The sequence below is a fragment of the Neoarius graeffei genome, chromosome 22, assembly GCF_027579695.1.
Source record: "Neoarius graeffei isolate fNeoGra1 chromosome 22, fNeoGra1.pri, whole genome shotgun sequence".
NCBI lineage: Eukaryota > Metazoa > Chordata > Actinopteri > Siluriformes > Ariidae > Neoarius > Neoarius graeffei.
In genome coordinates this window covers 20,844,489-20,862,941 of record NC_083590.1, presented here as the reverse complement: position 1 = coordinate 20,862,941, position 18,453 = coordinate 20,844,489, and the positions used below count along the sequence as shown (strand labels likewise).

The window sequence follows — 18,453 nt, the reverse complement described above, 5'->3', positions numbered from 1 at the left end:
GTTGGCTAACTAGTAAGCTAAGATTGATAACTTTTAGTTAGTAAGCGAAGTTGACTGATATGATTTAGTTAGATAATTTGCTGAGATGAAATGGGTGCTTCAAAGATGGTGCTCTTCTTTGCTTAGAAATAGAGCTGGACCAGAGGGGAACCATCAGGGCCTTCAGAGACGGCCCAAACATGTCAGCATTTCAAATGTTATATATAATTTCATGATAATTATTCTCTTCTAATTTGGCCTCATTTTCTATCAAATTTGCTTCAGAAATTAAAGGGTTACTGTCCTGAAAACAAAATCCAGTGAGATTGTTTTGAGGCTGAGAAGAGTTTAGAGCTGCTCACTCATTGGTGAGGACTTCATTGCCGGGACAGAAGGCCGTGGCAGTTTATGTAGGAAGTGTCGGATGAATTAACCAATCAGATTTTGATTTACAGTGGGAGGGACCAAAAAGTTTATCACCCTTGGCCTACTCGAAGGCCAGTGCAAGCTTAACTACAAGCCAGCGCAGCACTGAAGTCACCTTCCAGCCGGTGTAGCGTTCATCAGTAGTGTTAGCGAATGCTAATAAAGTGGTCAAGCCAGTGCTATCTATCGAGAGCAAGTAGCACAGGCTAATGACCGAGAAACTAAGATTTCTGTCTCCAGACTCTTCTTCCTTGCTGCACGCTCGCCACGGCATTTTTCGCTCAGACTTAAGTATTCATTTCCCTGTGTAATTTACTGAGTTAATTTTAAAATCAACATCGAGAGCTATACACAATGGAGCGACCTGGCAGCCTGCCATTAATCCCTTGCAAAATCCTTTGCCCTGTTGCTTTTCTGGTATGTCTGGCTAAGTTTTGTCTGAACTCAAGTCCCAGCTCTAATAGTAACGGTTCACCACTGAGCTGGACAGTTATCACGATAATGATTGTTCATATCGTCATCCAACTGAATATCATGAGTGTCATGATTTCGCAGAAGTATCAGAAATGAAAAGGTAGCTGCAGTGTTTTTAAGCCCATGGGTACATCAATGAAGAGACTGTATAATGTAGCACAATGCATAGAACTAGCTTAATCAATATTAAACCTATTATAGTACAATTTTACTGTCAGCAGTAGCAGGAGATGGGACACTGGAGTAGAAAAAAAAACATAAGGCCAAAACATCAGGAACAAAAGCAAATACTTTGCAAAGAGCAAAAATACAGCTTGTGAACGCAGCACTGGAGCTCCTGAACGAGCCCCGAGTTGGCAACGGTGTGTGTTTATGACAGGTGTCCTGCGAGCCCAAACTGCTCATAGATATGCTCATGAGCGCCCCCTGGCTTTCCAGCAACTGTATATTGACAAACCATCTGCGTGTGCCGTCATGATGTTTGTCTCTGAACGTTATTTCCATCGCGTAATATACATCATGATAAATATTGCTATTGTGAAAATGTCAGAAAATATCGTGATATAGTTTTTTAGATCCTATCGCCCAGCCTTACATGGAAAGATAGATATGTTTGGAGAGTTATGTGATGATTTTTTTTTTTTTTAAGATTTAAATTCTGCCTTGCTCTTATAAAATCACTATCGTCTCCCACTATGTTTGTGACCATTCAAAATAATTCACAGCTGATGTCTCACTCAGGGGTCGATATATTTTGATACCACGTTGCAGAAATGTCGATATGCACTCACTGGCCACTTTATTAGGAACATCCATCCATCCACCTGCTGCTTTATGCAGGTATCTAATCAGCTGATCCCTTGAGAGCAGCACGATGCATAAAATCATGCAGATACAAATCAAGAGCTTCAGGTAATTAATGTTCAGTGTTCAAACATCAGAATGGGGAAAATTGTGATCAGTGTGACTTTCTTTCACCGTGGCATGGGTGTTGGTTTGAGCATTTCAGAAACTGCTGATCTCCTGGGGTTTTCACACACAACAGTCTCGAGTTTACACAGACAGAATGGTGCGACAAACAAAAAACATCATCGAGTGAGCAATGACGGTTCTGTGGGTGGAAACAAACGCCTTGTTGATAAGTGAGGTCAGAGGAAAATGGACAGATTGGTTCGAGCTTTTTTTTTTTTTTTTTGCCAGGAAGGATATAGTAACTCATAGTAACTCTTGCTTACAAGTGTGGTGAGCAGAAAAGCATCTCAGCATGCAACAGCAGGAGACCACATTGGGTTCCAGTCCTGCAGCCAAGAACAGGGATCTTAGAATCAACAGCACATTATTAAAATGGCCGGTGAGTGTATTAAAAAAAAGTATCATATGATATGATGCATTTGCCATAATCACGCCCTTTCTTTTTACAGCAGAACATGTAGCACTTGCTTTTCGCTGTCTCGAGTTTTCCTGCAGCTCTGCGCTGCACGTGTTTCTGTTTAGTGGGTGGAAACTCAGCCATGCAGCTCTTGTATTACTGTCAACTCTTTAAACAGCTTGGCTTGGATTCTGCTTTGCTTGTAAGTCACGTTGCATAAAGTATTTATTAAAAGATAGAGGTAGTACTTGTCAGTTTAATTGCCAGCTAAAATTAACTAATGAAATAACAAATTGGCTTGTATTGTAATGCTGTTTTACAAGGTTCTTCCTTTCCTTTCCTATTTATTGGATTATTATCTCATCCGGCCGACAGGTGATGAGTTTATGCCCTCGTGTTGTCCGTCCAGCGTGGGCCACAGTTCATGAAAATCGCTGCTTCTCTCTCAATTCTTCACCGATTTTGATTGATTCTGGCATGAAGGTAGGGGGACCTAGGGTGCATAGAACTTCTACCCAGATTTGCTTCATTACAATTATTAATGAAGTTATGGACTAATTAAGCCTTAATGAGCAGCTCAACAAAAATCGCTTCTTCTTGGTCAGTTTCTCGCCGTTTTGGATTCTTTCTGGTAAATGGGTCGGTATTCCTAGGGTGGATATTGCTTCTATATATAGCCTGTATATAGCTTGCAACATTTATTGCGCAAGGACCAAGGAAGGTGGCCCACTTTAGATCGTTCCTTCTGGACTAGACGGGGCCGGAGTGAGCTACGCCGTCATTGACAGTCTCGTTGATGTTTCCCATGGGATTTGATTTACATTCAATTTTGTTATTATAAAATAAATATAAAAAGAAGTTTTGCTTCGAAAAAGTTTGTCCCAAGGTCATAAATCTGCTATTGTGATCATACCATTCATAAAAAAACCCCCAAAAAAATGCACAACGTTTAACGGCCATTTTAAGACTTTCTTCCAAGTGAAAGTCAACTTTCTTTCCCACAATTCCCTGCTTAGGTCAGTGAGTTAAACATGCTACTGTACAATCAGAAAATTACACGTTAGTTTTATTGGTGTCGTGCATCAAGTTTAAGATGAAGTTAAAGAATCAGAAGAAAACACTGTCTGCTTTTCTTCAAAGTATTTATAGTACGTGCAAAAGTTTGTACACTCGGTTTCTGGGTTAAAATAAATTGAGACGACTTCTGGTTTTACAATTTATGTCCAAAAAACAAACAAACATGAAAATGAAATGTGAATCTTGCAACAAGACAATAATTTAAAAAGGAAGGCAAAATCTGAGAATAGGAGTTTAAGAAGAAAGAAAAAACCCCCACAAAGTCTTGCCATCATTCTCACGGTTGCACGCACAATTTTTTTTTTTTCCTCACTTTTATTATCTTAAGATGTACAACTACGACGTGGCCGTTTTCCGTCCTTGTGATAACTAATGAACGTTCGCACATCCAAATGTCTTTGTGTTGTCCGTTTTCGCCTGGGGGTGTGCAAACTTCTGCACCGGACTGCCCTTTTTTTTTTGTTGTTGTTGTGCATACAGAGTACCATGGAGGTTTTCGCGGTCGTTTTAATTCTGCTACAGACGTGAAAACTGACACGTACGCGGACATCACGTGCACGTCGTTACTAATTTCATGCTTTTGAAATTCCTGGGAGGCCCTGAATTACACGAGAGTGCACTGCAGGAAGGATTATAGGGGAGCTGAACAGATTCACACCCTGAAGGGAAATCACATGTCCAGCTGCGAGAAAATGTTCAGAGCTCAAAGTTGATTATTTTCCTGTAACTGTACATCAAAAATGATTTTTTTTTTTTCTGATTACACTGCAGTAATTTGGCGATAACGGATATAAACAGTCCCTGGCCAGCTGCTCTTTTCTCTCGAAGATAAGAACAAACGCGGAGTTTGTCATATGACCGAGAAAACTTCAAAGCCGTCTGTTCTCAAGAGCTTCTCATGTTAGAAGAGTTGCAGCTTTATCACTGACTCACTTGTAGAAAGCTCTGACACTGGAGACTCCTTTCATAAATGATAGATAAATGTCTTTTTTTATGGGAAAACTTCAGTGTGTAATGTCAATAATTATGCGTGTTTAAATCTGTTGGTCAAGTGGATGTGCAAATGTTCGTTCATTCGTTCGTTCGTTATCACAAGGATGGAGAATGGCCACATCGTAGTTGTACATGTTAAGATGATAAAAGTGAGGGGGGGGAGATGTCAAATGTTTCTATTTTTGTGTGCAACCGTGAGAATGATGGCAAGACTTCGTTTTTTTGTTTGTTTTTTTTTTTCTTCTTAAACTGTACAAGTTCCTGTTTAATTTGTTAGCTCACCTGACCATAAAGCTGATGAGCTGTTGCCATGGCGTGGCGTTCGTCGTCCACAATTCAGTTAAATCGTATCTCCTCCGTCAGATCTGCATGGATTTCCGTTCCGACTGTTTTTGTTTGAAAGAACTCATCACTCTGCACAAAACTCGGTCATTGTTTTTTGCTAATGAACTGCTAATTAGGTCACCTTAATGAGTTTTCAGACTTCTCATTAGAATTGTATCTCCTCTCTCATTTGTCACCTGATTCCAGTTCTGGTCGATGTTTTGAGTCGATCTTCCCTCAAGGAACAAAACTTGGCTGTTTTGTTGATTTTTCTTGTTGTAAACAATTGTTTATTTTCAGTTAAATTGTATCTCCTCCCTCTATTCTCAGTGGATATCAGTTCTGATTGTTTTCAGGCTTTCGTCTAAACCGGGGAACAGGGGCGCTGCACCCTCTTACTCTCGGCGTGCGCCCCCTTACCGAAATGCCGATTGAACCCCAACTCACACTTAGGCCATGCACTTGTATGCTACTGCACAACATGCAGTCTTTCTCAAAACGATCTTTTCTCCGTGAAAACATCCCAGCAACACCATGTGACAATGTGTCTGATCATCAAATGCGCTATAATTACTCCAGAAATATTCCAATCATAGTAGATACACCGCCAGACGGTGCAAAAACAATCCGAATTGGCGTTTTCCAGACTGAGGCGCCATGTTGTTTAGTTGTTTACTTGTCGCGGCTGCTCTCGCGAGATTTGACATGGGTTACATACAAGGTCAGCTGACTTGTAGAGCGAGATTTCTCGAGACTGAATGACCTTTCACCCACCGGTGCGGGAGCTTTTGACAGAAGTAGTTCGCGAGTTGTTTTTGTTGACACTTGGGCATTTAAAGATGTCATCCCGCGGCACGAAGCGGAAGAAAGCCAAAGACTGTCCAGGGCAGAAGAAGATTACTTCTTTCTTTTTCATTGTTGACAGACAATTTGTTACAATTTCCCTCTCAGATAGCCTCAGAATGTCCCATTGGAGCCTCAATTTTTCAAAGGCTTCGCACGGCGGGGGGGGGAGGGGGACGGACAACCGGCACCCCCCGCTTCGCTCCCTCACCATGGTGAGCGCCCTCATACTAAATTTTTCTAGAAAAAACCCTGGTTTTATTTGAAAGAACCCAACCTTCTGCACAAAACTTGGTCAGAGTATTGTTAAATTTTTGCGAACAAATTAGTAATTCGGCCAACTTAACACATTTTCTTCTGACTAGAATTGTATTTCTTCGTTCATTTATCATGTGACTTCAGTTCTGATCAATGTTTTGGGTTGATTTTCCCTCGGGGAACAAAATTTAGTCCTTTTGTTGATTTTTCCTGTTGTAAACGGTTTGTCGTGGAGGTTGGTCCTCTCGGCGGTAGGGTGGTGTAGTGGTTAGCACTGTTTCCTCACAGCAAGAAGGTTCTGGGTTCGAGCTCAGTGGCCAACAGGGGCCTTTCTGTGTGGAGTTTGCATGTTCTCCCCGTGTCCGCGTGGGTTTCCTCCGGGTGCTCCGGTTTCCCCCTCAGTCCAAAGACATGCAGGTTAGGCTAATTGGTGGCTCTAAATTGACCGTAGGTGTGAATGTGAGTGTGAATGGTTGTTTGTCTCTGTGTCAGCCCTGCAATGACCTGGCGACTTGTCCAGGGTGTACCCCGCCTTTTGCCCGTAGTCAGCTGGGATAGGCTCCAGCTTACCCGTGACCCTGCACAGGATAAGCGGTTGATAGATGGATGGATGGTTGGTCCTCTCTCACATTGTCACATTTCAGTTCTGTTTGATGTTTTGGTCATCATGGTTGTTTTGATGGCAGGCCAGATGAGCGCCTATGTCCTTGACATTCTGGTTACTATAGAAACATTACTAGGTTAAAAATGCCGCGTTAATGTTAACTTGAGATTTGTCTTGCAGCTGGAACTCCTGCTAAAGCTGCTGTTATAGAAAATGAATCCAAATCAAGAATTTACCAAAGCTGTGGTATAAAATACAGGAACATACTTTTGGGTGAGTTTTAATACGTGGCTAAATGAGCTGCTTGCAGGATCCAGATTTAATGACGGCTTTTTTTTTTTCCATCGCTCCAAATGGCAGGTAGTCTTTTAAACTCCACAAGACAAGTCAGAAAACAAACTGTGCCTCAGAAAGGTAGCTGGCTAACCTATTTTTAAGACCCAGGTGGTCCAGACAGAGCGTCAAGTCCGCAGAACTCATTATAGGAAGGTGTGTGTGTGTGTGTGTAATCACTGTTAACCACTCAGAGCTTACTGGGCTTATTGACAACCACCTCTGTGGTCATTGCGAAATATTGTGTTAAGCAAGAGCCTTTTTTTGTTTTTCCCCCCCTCCAGGTGAACTTGTATAATGTCTCTGGCAGAATACTGTGAAGGAAAATGTGTGTGTTCAAGATGAAGAATCGCAGTATGAATGAAAAAAAGAAAGTGGTAGTGCTGTCACTTAATCTTAAACCTTAAATAGTGTGTCAGGGATTAGAGTCGGAGGTGGCTGTAAGTGCAGATAAGGTTGAATCAGTGCAGTACAGTAAAACAACACTAGGAACATGAATGGGCCATTCTCAGAAAATGTGACGAGTAACGGTAAAGACATTTTTAAAAATTTTTGTATACACTAATTTTAGTTACAATCCCTGTAAATATATATTTAATAGACAAAAAAAGCATATTTCATGAATTCACAAAGCAAGAGTTATAATTATTATAAAAAATAATGCCCAGTTGTTGTCTTTACCGTTATCCTATAGAGTAACGCTAAAGACAGCACTGGGTAACGGTAAAGATATCTCATGGCATTTTTGGGTCACTGACTGACTGTAGAAAAAAAGATAAACAAACAAATTATTATGCATTTATTATCCCATCCTAACTTGCTACTTGGCTAACTAAACTTTTTCAACATGCAGCATCATTATCTTTATCATTTGAGGGTAACGGCAAAGACAGTTAATTTCCCTGACATCTCGAAATGTCATGTTTACCTGATCAGTATCCTGGATTCTAACATTCATGCACCAGTGATTTTTATTTATTTTTTTCAAAATGGCTGCTCAACATCCTGGTCCTTCCTCATGTAGCTGCACTGCCCTCTATTGTCAAAGCCCTGAGTTACAGCATGATTTTACCATTTGGGTAACGGTAAAGACATCGAGAAAGTACACATTCTTGCGCATATATTTTAGGCTATACACTAAAAACCGTTAAATCAAATCATATTTTCCACAATAAAAAGTGAAGGTAAAGAAGTAATATTTCTGAAAGAAAAGTGAAAATAAAATTAAAAACAAACATTTTCATTCAAATTTCACTAATCCTCATTTAGACACATGGTGGTTATGACATTTTGGTCTATTTAGGCTCAATAAAATTTTTGCAAATGCAGACAAGTTGTCTCAATTTTTTTTTACTGCTCTGTTAAATTCTTTCTTAAAATAAACATATAATAGAGGGCCAGGATTAATGGTTTTAGAGAAAAAACAAACTACAAGAACAAGAAGAACTTTGGTAAATGCGATGTTGGTGTGAAAAACGCAAGACAACAAGTGCTACCAAAGACTAATTAAATATCCATGCTAAATAGACCAAAACATGACTGTGTGTGTGTGTGAGTGAGAGAGTGTGCTCATGGATGATGGGTCACATTGTCCTGACACCCTGTCTGTGTATATGGATCTCATCTCATCATCTCTAGCCGCTTTATCCTGTTCTACAGGGTCGCAGGCAAGCTGGAGCCTATCCCAGCTGACTACGGGCGAAAGGCGGGGTACACCCTGGACAAGTCGCCAGGTCATCACAGGGCTGACACATAGACACAGACAACCATTCACACTCACATTCACACCTACGGTCAATTTAGAGTCACCAGTTAACCTAACCTGCATGTCTTTGGACTGTGGGGGAAACCGGAGCACCCGGAGGAAACCCACACGGACATGGGGAGAACATGCAAACTCCACACAGAAAGGCCCTCGCCGGTCACGGGGCTCAAACCCGGACCTTCTTGCTGTGAGGCGACAGCGCTAACCACTACACCACCGTGCTGCCCCATGTATATGGATATTTCTGAAAATATGAAAAACTTCTTGTTTTACAGTTTATCTAAAAAAAAAAAAAAAGAGAGAAATCTGGCTCTTGCAACATGACAGTAATTCAAAAAGGAAGGCAAAATCTGCAAAAAGGTGTTTAAAATGGATAAACAAAATAACGAAGTCTTGCCATAACCCTCACGTTTACACACAAACATGGAAACATGTTATATCAATTTTTTTCCACTCTTATTATCCTCACATATACAACTACTACATGGCCTTTTTCCATAATTGTGATAATAAAAGAGAATTTTCACGTCCAAGCACTTTAAACATTTTGCTTCCATCAACTCTGGACTTCCAGTTGTGCAGTGTAGAGGACGGTCACGCTCAGGAACAGCTTTAGCATTTTCATAATTTTATATGCACCATTCGTAGCTTTACCATGCTTCGTCACATAAATTGGACAGTAAGTGGACCTTTGCGATCGACCTAGCCGACAGTGTCAAGCCGGCAGCGACAAGGAAAAGGAGAAAGTGCTACAACTCAAGCAGCCTCTGTAGCCAACATGGCGGATCGACTAACAGTTACTAGCCTCATGCAGGAACTCGAGAAAAACCGAGAAAGCTTGTTTCTATCAACTAAATGGCTTTGTCTTGTTCATTTTGGCCTCGGGTGTGCAAACTTTTGCACTCAACTGCGTATTTTATTTATTTATTTATTTATAATAAATCACACTTGTGCATAGGAGTACCATGTTAGGAGAATAAGAGCAAAAAACCTTGATATCAAATGTTTCCATCTTTGTGTGTGACATAAACAAGCTGCAGTAACTGTGAGGATGATGGCAAGACTTCGTTTTGGGTTTTTTTTTTTTTCTTTTTAAACTCCTTTTCTCAGACTTTGCTTTGTTGTATGTCACTTTAGATAAGAGCGTCTGCAAAATGCCATGTAATATAATGTAGTGTAATGTCACATGGACGTTTTTACATCCAGTTTAATTCCACTACAGACACCCTGACCATGTGTATACTGATATTTCTAAAGACTAGGGCTGTCGGTCAATTACAATATTTAAACGCGATTAATCACATTATTGTCCATGGTTAACTCATGATTAAAGCTAGACTGCCTTTCACATTTTTTTTCCAAGTGTAGGTCATAAAAAGAATTTTCCCCAACACCCAGTCATTTTTGTTTAGTGGACCGAAAGCTACTGAATTCGAATCACAGACTAATTTTATTAGATTTTTTTAAAAGAACAATTAATGAATTGAGGATCACACGGCCCTAAATTCTCCGCTATTTTCTTCTTGCTTCACCATGACTCAGTACAAGATACGACATCATGCATCACGTGGTGGGTTTTTCCCGTTCACACAAGGCATTGTGGGATACAAATTTGAAACAGGAGAGAAAATGGAGGACGTGAGTGTGCGAATGAAACGTGAAAGACCGACTACAGTAACAGAAAGCGAGAAGAAAAGATGTTATGTTATATACGAAGGAAAGGAAATGCAGGTCCAAACTAATAAATATCGGTGGTCAGCGAGCACCTCGGTGTGATCAGCTGTTCGTTTAGTGACAGAATGATGGAACTGTCAGTGCACGCTCAAAGGTAAACCTGTAGATGGCAGTAGTACAACACTGTGGATGCCAGCTGCTGTAAAACCCAAAAGAAGAAGAAGAAAGTAAACCTGCCCATGCGCACACGGACTTCCTCTGTTTGCCATTGGGCTGAAGTGACCTTGAGCGAGGCACCTAACCCTGAACTGCTCCCTGGGCGCTTGTAACATGGCTGCTTACTGCTCTGCGTATGTGAGTGTGTTCACTGCTTCAGATGGGTTAAATGCAGAGGTTAAATTTCACTGTGTGTTTGTTTTTTTTTTTTAATATGAAAGTATGTCCCTTTACACACCTCATCCAGAAGGGTAATTTTGCACAAGGCCATCTGTCTACAGCAGAAAAAAATAAAATAAAACGCGTCTGGAAAAATCCCAAGGGAGTCTGGAGCCAGATTCGTGACGTCACCTGCGGAAGCGCCAGCAGGCTGCGCGAGCTTTGCACGGTTTCAGTGCACAGCCTGTGTAGACCAAGCGCTCCCATTTCTCTCTCACTGTCCGGTCTTTTGGGAAATGATGAGTACTAATCCTATCATGATTGGTGTTGCTACACCCTCCTACGATACATCTGTTAACCATTTTAATAATTACGCGATAACGTTGAGGAAATTTGCAGAAAACCACCAGGTCGTTTTCTCATAAACAAACCAGCGCTGACGTAGGATTCAGAGGGAGGCGTCCCGCACGCGACGTCACGAAAATCAGTGTTTGCCGGGAAGTTTAATTTGACCAAAGTTTAATATAAAATAGGAGAATTACATTGATATTGCTTCTGAATTTACCCATGATATGCACTTTAAGTCTGTACTCGAGTATACATGTGACAAATAAAGGCTTCTTATGCCCCTTTTCCACCAAAGCAGTTCCGGGGCTGGTTCGGGGCCAGTGCTTAGTTTGGAACCGGGTTTTCTGTTTCCACTGACAAAGAACTGGCTCTGGGGCCAGAAAAACCGGTTCCAGGCTAGCACCAACTCTCTGCTGGGCCAGAGGAAAGAACCGCTTACGTCAGCGGGGGGGCGGAGTTGTTAAGACCAACAACAATAACAAGACCGCGAAAGGTCGCCATTTTTAAGTGATGAGAAGCAGCAGCTGTACAAACGCGAAGTCATTTATTATTATTATTATTGTTGTTGTTGTTGTTGCTGCTTCTTCCATGTTGTTTTTGCTTCGATATTCGCGCCAAGGTTTATGCAAACGTAGCGCCGTAACTGACGTATACAGCGATGTAATGACGTGGCTTCCCTTAGCACCGCGAGCTATGGAAAAGCAAACTGGTTCTCAGCTGGCTCGTGAGTTGAACGAGTTGTGAACCAGCACCAGCACTGGCCCCGAACCAGCCCTGGAACTGATTTGGTGGAAAAGGGGCATCAGTTTGGCTGATTTCCCAAACTATGGGGGAGGGTCAGAGAATGTGCATGCATTAATCACACGTCAGAAAAATTAGTGGCGTTAAAAGGAATTTGCATTAATGTGTTATCGCGTTAACTTCGACAGCAAAAAACATGAAAACAAAATGTCCTTGGAAACTATATTTTGAGTCGGAGAAAGTGACACTTTTTGAAAACGCCCTTACAAGTGGCAAAATGTGGGGTGTGTGGGTTTTTTTTTTTTGTGTAGACAAGAAAAATGTATGTTTTTGACAACATCAGTATCATGCTGTGTATTGGAGTTTTGGACGCGTTAGGATTCTGTTTGTCTCGGCTGCTGACCTGGTCGTTCCTCAGTGGCCGGAGAATGTGTTTGAGATTTAATTTCACTTTCTTTAATTTACTCCTGAAGAATGCATGACTCCGAGATCCAATCTATACTGCAAACGGAAATTTTCTTGAAGACCTGGGTGAGCTAGCAGGATGGTGTGTGTGTGTGTGTGTGTGTGTGTACCTGGCATAGTACCTACTGGTAGTAGATTTCAGGATGAGCACTTGATCTAAATCTGTGACATGCAGAAGGGGTCGTGTTTTTGGCACTGCTTGGAGACTTGGTGAGTGAAAATAGCACCTTGACCTATCAGGAGGCCAGAAATCACATACCGTCCTGGTCACACCTGCAAACGGAGATCACGGAGTTCTGTTCGTTTTTGGAAAGGGTTGCCACATGTCGGGAGGTTTTTTTTTTTTTCCTTGTTCCCTTTCTCTGCTTCCTTGAGAAATTTTCCCTTTTCCCTTCTTGCTGTGATTTTGGAACAGTCCCTCAATCCTGTTCCTTTTCTCTTGTGTTTGTGCTCTGGTTTATTTTTAAGCCTTTGAGGGTCTCGGAGGGCCACGGCGGCTCTTAAAATCATCAGTGCAAATATTTACTTGTTACTTTGCTCTTATGGGAAAAGGTTGGGTAATTGTTCTGGAGAAGAGGATACATCGTGCCATACCCAAGCTCAGTATATCTGAGTTTATAACAACACCACCAACAAAAAACCAAAAACAAACCAAAGCTATGGACCGGTAGCGTGCTGGATTGTTTTCTTGATCCTTGCAAGTCCTAGTTCGCCAGAGACGATATACCCAATTACCTGTAACCTCGTCCTGATACCTCAGGGTGCTGCAAACACCATGGTTGCTTAGAAGGCAGTAAACAATACGCAGTCAGTGCACGACTGAGATCTTCAGTAAAATAACATCACCTTCGGATATTTCTTGCTTAGTCGAGTAATATTGATGATCCTCCCAGTCAAAGATTCATTAGAAAGGAGAACATTTCAAACACATCCCTAAAAGATTATTATATGAATACATTATATAGAATATAAATTATTCAGGAACGTGTATGCACCAAGACTAGAACCCGAGAACCCAATAAATAAATAAAGCTGTTCAGATTTAACATGAACCGTCACTTTGTAAGCTTTACAGCATTTTTTTTTTCAGACTTAAATCTTCCTTCAAGGTTTCCTCAAAGGACCTCATTAAGAGTTTTTCTTCCATCTCCCAGTAGAAGGCTCGATTCCCAAAGCGGAGTCACCGTTGTTTCACGGATTTTAAGACTAAAGCGTTGTTTTCATCTGCTCTGAGGAGCGTTAGTGGATCATTAGCACAAAAATTCCGCTATCACACTAATGGGTGAATATTTTGTGGTAAATGTCGGAAAGGAAACAAAAGAGGCAGCGTGATTTTAAAAAAGAGGAAATGAAGCTGAAATGTAGTGGGGTTTTTTTTTAATGCAGTTAGCGGCTGTAATCTGGCAGCTTTGCATCTCAATTCCACTTCCTGATGAAGACGATGCAAAAATGTTCTTATAAATTATGCAGAAATTGCAGTAAAAACTTCATCTGCAAGGTTTGCAGAAGCTTTTTTTTTTTTTACACACAAGTATAAAAAAGTTAATTCAGTTTGATGAGTTGTAAACTATAAACTTCCTTGCAGTTTCTTGAAAACTTTCTGTAAAATGTGTTTGATTATTTTGTGCTTGAAATAATTAAACGTGGACACTTTTTGGTTGTTGCTGTCACTGGGACGACGTTATTTCATTTCATTTTATTTGAAAGGGACCATGTGCAATTAAAAACATAAATGTTGCCATTTGATGCATTGCACCAGAGTTCACCTTAGGCTAATTTACATCATGCAGTCCTGGAGGAAAATGGACCTGAAACATAGCTGTGCTAATTTTAAAACTTTTTTCCCCCCCCGTGTATGTTGTACAATGTTAATGGAAAAATGTGTGTGTCTCTCCCCCCCCCCCCCCCCCTTTTTTTTAAATAAAATTTGTAAATATTTTTTGGTTAAAATATGGTTATGGAAAAGTGTTTTTTTTTTTTCTGTGTGGTTTTTTTTTTTTTTTTTAATTTTATAAAATTTTTGTAAACTTTTTTTTTGGTTAAAATATGGTTATGGAAAAGTTTTTTTTATTATGACTTTTTTTTTTAACTTTTCCAGTCACTTTGACATGAATTTTATTAATTATTTACTAAGGAATGTTTGATATTTTTATTCATTAAAAAAAAAATTATTCAGACATTTTTAATTTACTTTATTTTCGCTTTTCTTTATTAACTTAATAACCTAAATACTTCATGCACAGTTTTTGAAATTGCATGAGTAATGGAAACGTGAATTTTTTTTTTTTTTTCAACTCAAATACTACCAGCTTTTACACTCACTTGAAGTGTTCCCCCACTCCCTGCGGATTTGATAACAATATTTCACAAAATGGAAACAAATGTTTTCAGTCACAAGCATGACATGAAGAGCAAATGGAAACACTTCCTTTCTGAAACCCAGCGTGCGATTGCTCCTATCCAGGGAATGTGGATAGAATAATAAGTCTTTGTGTCATGTTCAATTCTATGGAATCAATTTTGTGCCAAAATGTTCATACAATACTTTTGAAATAATCACACAAAAACGATAAATCAAAATACAAAAAAACAAAAAAAAAGTAAATTTTTTTTTGACTGGCAAACAAATTATTCGTGTAATCGTGCAAAATCTCAGTCTATTACTCTTCAGAAACCTTTTATTTTTGTTCCGCGTCTTTCTCAGTTTTGTTTAACGTAATTTATTTTGGTTGCGATTCCAGCTTTCTCGTTTGCGCTCCCTGACTTTTTGCTTGCAGTTTTGGCACAAACTTGACGTGTGGGTGGGCTGTCCAGGAATGCATTCCCATTGGCTAACTTGTGTTTGACTGACAGCTACGCTCAGCCATTCCCTACTCGGATTCTGGCGGACTGCTTGACGAGTGACCGATCCATTGACGGTAAACATGGATCGAGTGGACTTCAGTGGCGACTATAATATTGAATTTACACTTTGTTGAATTAATTCAGTATCATAGTCGCCACTGAAGTCCACTCGATCCTTGTTTACCGTCAATGGATCGGTCACTCGTCAAACAGTCCGCCAGAATCCGAGTAGGGAATGGCTGAGCGTAGCTGTCAGTCAAACACAAGTTAGCCAATGGGAATGCATTCCTGGACAGCCCGCCCACACGTGAAGTTTGTGCCAAAACTGCAAGCAAAAAGTCAGGGAGCGCAAACGAGAAAGCTGGAATCGTAACCAAAATAAATTACGGCAAACAAAACTGAGAAAGACGCGGAACAAAAATAAAAGGTTTCTGAAGAGTAATAGACTGATATTTTGCACGATTACACGAATAATTTGTTTGCCAGTCTAAAAATTTTTTTTTTTGATTTGTCATTTTTGTGTGATATTTCAAAAGTATTGTATGAACATTTTGGTACAAAATTGATTCCATACAATTCAACATGTGATCATTTTAATCTAAAATAAAAATCCAATAACTAAATGACCTTGATGTTTCACATTTTTTACTTTCTCTCTCTCTCTCTCTCTCTCTCTCTCTCTCCCCCCAGAAGCTCGAGTTCCCATGGTGCCATGTGTTGATGGTGTTCTTGCAGAGGCCTGGCTCTTCCTGCTGCACTCCGCATCGGCACATTCGAGCGATGCTCTGTGCTGAAGCTCATGATCTACGCTGATCTTTAAACACGGCTCCATACACCCCTATTAGCCGATGGGGTGATTTTACCCTCCTGGCAAAAGAAAGCCATCATAAAGGCTTTGCTGTAGGAAAGAATTGAATCCCATGTGTACTGGTCGAGTCGTGTTTTATTAGAAGTGTATAAAATACATATTAAACATTACAATACAGACAGGCACACACTGGACGGAGCAAATTCTCCTTCAGGTGTTGTGTGTGAAGTTCGTCCTGAAGACGAAGCAGCATGGCGCGGATGAACAGACCGGCTCCGGTGGAGGTGTGCTACAAGAACATGAGATTTCTCATCACACACAACCCCACCAACTCCACCCTCAACAGCTTTAAAGAGGTGACAGATTTTACTCAGCTACTGTTCTTTACTCTTGTCGTCTTATCCTCTAAATATTTTACATATGCTTGGTGTCGTTATTTCATCTTTCATACGCTCGCCTTGCGTGCTTTTCATTTGCTTGTACAAACTGTCAGAGTCGCAGGACCACTCTGTCATATTCGAACGCCGTTCCCTTGGACTGGTGCAGTTTTTCAGACTGTTTTCATGATGATGATGATGATATTGGTGTAATAATTGAAGCTTTGGAAACGGATCTGTTTGAGCAGCGTGTACAGAAGGAGATGAGAGAACTGGACAGACTGAAGGACTAAAGCAGTGCTGCATCGCTCTCTTTAGGCAGAGATGAAGGGAGTGTTAAATCCCGTTGCACTATTATCTATCAGCAGGTCATTGAACAGCATTGTGGGTAAAGTAGGGTGTGTGTTGGCTTCTTCAGCACAGTTTTCCAAGAAAAACAGTGGTGCAGTGGTTAGCACGGTCACGTCACAGCAAGAAGGTTCTGGGTTCAAACCTCATGGCCAACGGGAGCCTTCCTGTGAGGAGTTTGCATTGTGTCTACGTCCACGTGCCTGCGTGTGTTTCCTCCTACAGTCCAGAAACGTGGATCAAGTGAACCGTAGGGGTGTGTGTGAATAGTTGTTCGTCTCTGTGTTAGCTGTGCGACAGATGCCCAGGGTGTACCCCGCCTCTCATATGTTGCATACTGCACACGTTCCCGTGTTTTTAATCGTGCATATTGACTCTGATTCTCTGCCTTATAAGAAAACCATGAAGCCACTGTTGCTACGGAGATGTGGCCCTTGACTGCTCACATGGTATAAAATGTGATTGTGTGTGTTGGCTGATGAAGAGCCATGTGCATAGTTAACGTGCGTGTGCACACACACACACACACACACACACACAGACGATGATGATTTCTGTATCTATTCATCTCTCGATCTTTCTGTCTGCCTGCATTTTTTCTGTTTATTTCTATCTATTGATTTATGTTTGATGTTCATGTGTGTGTCTATCAGAAACACAGTATTGTAGTAATAAAGTGTACTTTTAATAAAAATAGATGAGTGTGCAGAGAGAGAGATGGACAGACAGATAGATAGATAGACAGGCAGGCAGACACTTAGACAGGGAGAGAGAGGGACAGACAGAGGGAGAGATGGACAGAAAAAGAGAGACAGAGATGAGGACAGACAGACTGATGCAGAGACAGACGGAGAGATGGACAGACAGACAGGGCGAGCGATTGAGAGAGAGAGAAAGATGGAGACAGACAGGGTGAGACGGAGAGAGATGTGGAGGGAGACGGGGAGAGAGACGTGGAGGGAGACGGGGAGAGAGACGTGGAGGGAGACGGGGAGAGAGAGACGTGGAGGGAGACGGGGAGAGAGAGACGTGGAGGGAGACGGGGAGAGAGAGACGTGGAGGGAGACGGGGAGAGAGAGACGTGGAGGGAGACGGGGAGAGAGAGACGTGGAGGGAGACGGGGAGAGAGAGACGTGGAGGGAGACGGGGAGAGAGAGACGTGGAGGGAGACGGGGAGAGAGAGACGTGGAGGGAGACGGGGAGAGAGAGACGTGGAGGGAGACGGGGAGAGAGAGACGTGGAGGGAGACGGGGAGAGAGAGACGTGGAGGGAGACGGGGAGAGAGAGACGTGGAGGGAGACGGGGAGAGAGAGACGTGGAGGGAGACGGGGAGAGAGAGACGTGGAGGGAGACGGGGAGAGAGAGACGTGGAGGGAGACGGGGAGAGAGAGACGTGGAGGGAGACGGGGAGAGAGAGACGTGGAGGGAGACGGGGAGAGAGAGACGTGGAGGGAGACGGGGAGAGAGAGACGTGGAGGGAGACGGGGAGAGAGAGACGTGGAGGGAGACGGGGAGAGAGAGACGTGGAGGGAGACGGGGAGAGAGAGACGTGGAGGGAGACGGGGAGAGAGAGACGTGGAGGGAGACGGGGAGAGAGAGACGTGGAGGGAGACGGGGAGAGAGAGACGTGGAGGGAGACGGGGAGAGAGAGACGTGGAGGGAGACGGGGAGAGAGAGACGTGGAGGGAGACGGGGAGAGAGAGACGTGGAGGGAGACGGGGAGAGAGAGACGTGGAGGGAGACGGGGAGAGAGAGACGTGGAGGGAGACGGGGAGAGAGAGACGTGGAGGGAGACGGGGAGAGAGAGACGTGGAGGGAGACGGGGAGAGAGAGACGTGGAGGGAGACGGGGAGAGAGAGACGTGGGGAGAGAGAGACGGGGAGGGAGAGACGGGGAGGGAGAGAGAGACGGGGAGGGAGACGGGGAGAGAGAGACGGGGAGAGAGAGACGGGGAGGGAGACGGGGAGAGAGAGACGTGGAGGGAGACGGGGAGAGAGAGACGGGGAGGGAGACGGGGAGAGAGAGACG

General features: G+C 42.3%; 1 protein-coding gene across 7 annotated transcripts in view; it reads left to right on the top strand.

Annotated features, from left to right (window-relative positions):
• ptp4a3a (protein tyrosine phosphatase 4A3a) overlaps nucleotides 1–18,453 on the top strand; it is a 65,398-nt gene that overhangs the window by 27,351 nt on the left and 19,594 nt on the right. For 6 of the 7 annotated variants that reach the window (XM_060904618.1, XM_060904613.1, XM_060904616.1 and 3 more), the window contains exon 2: nucleotides 15,583–16,056. In XM_060904618.1, the coding sequence (XP_060760601.1) occupies nucleotides 15,952–16,056 (105 nt within the window). In that variant the 5' untranslated portion in view covers nucleotides 15,583–15,951. The remainder of the gene's footprint in view (nucleotides 1–15,582; nucleotides 16,057–18,453) is intronic. The other variant, XM_060904614.1, reaches the window with a different exon arrangement.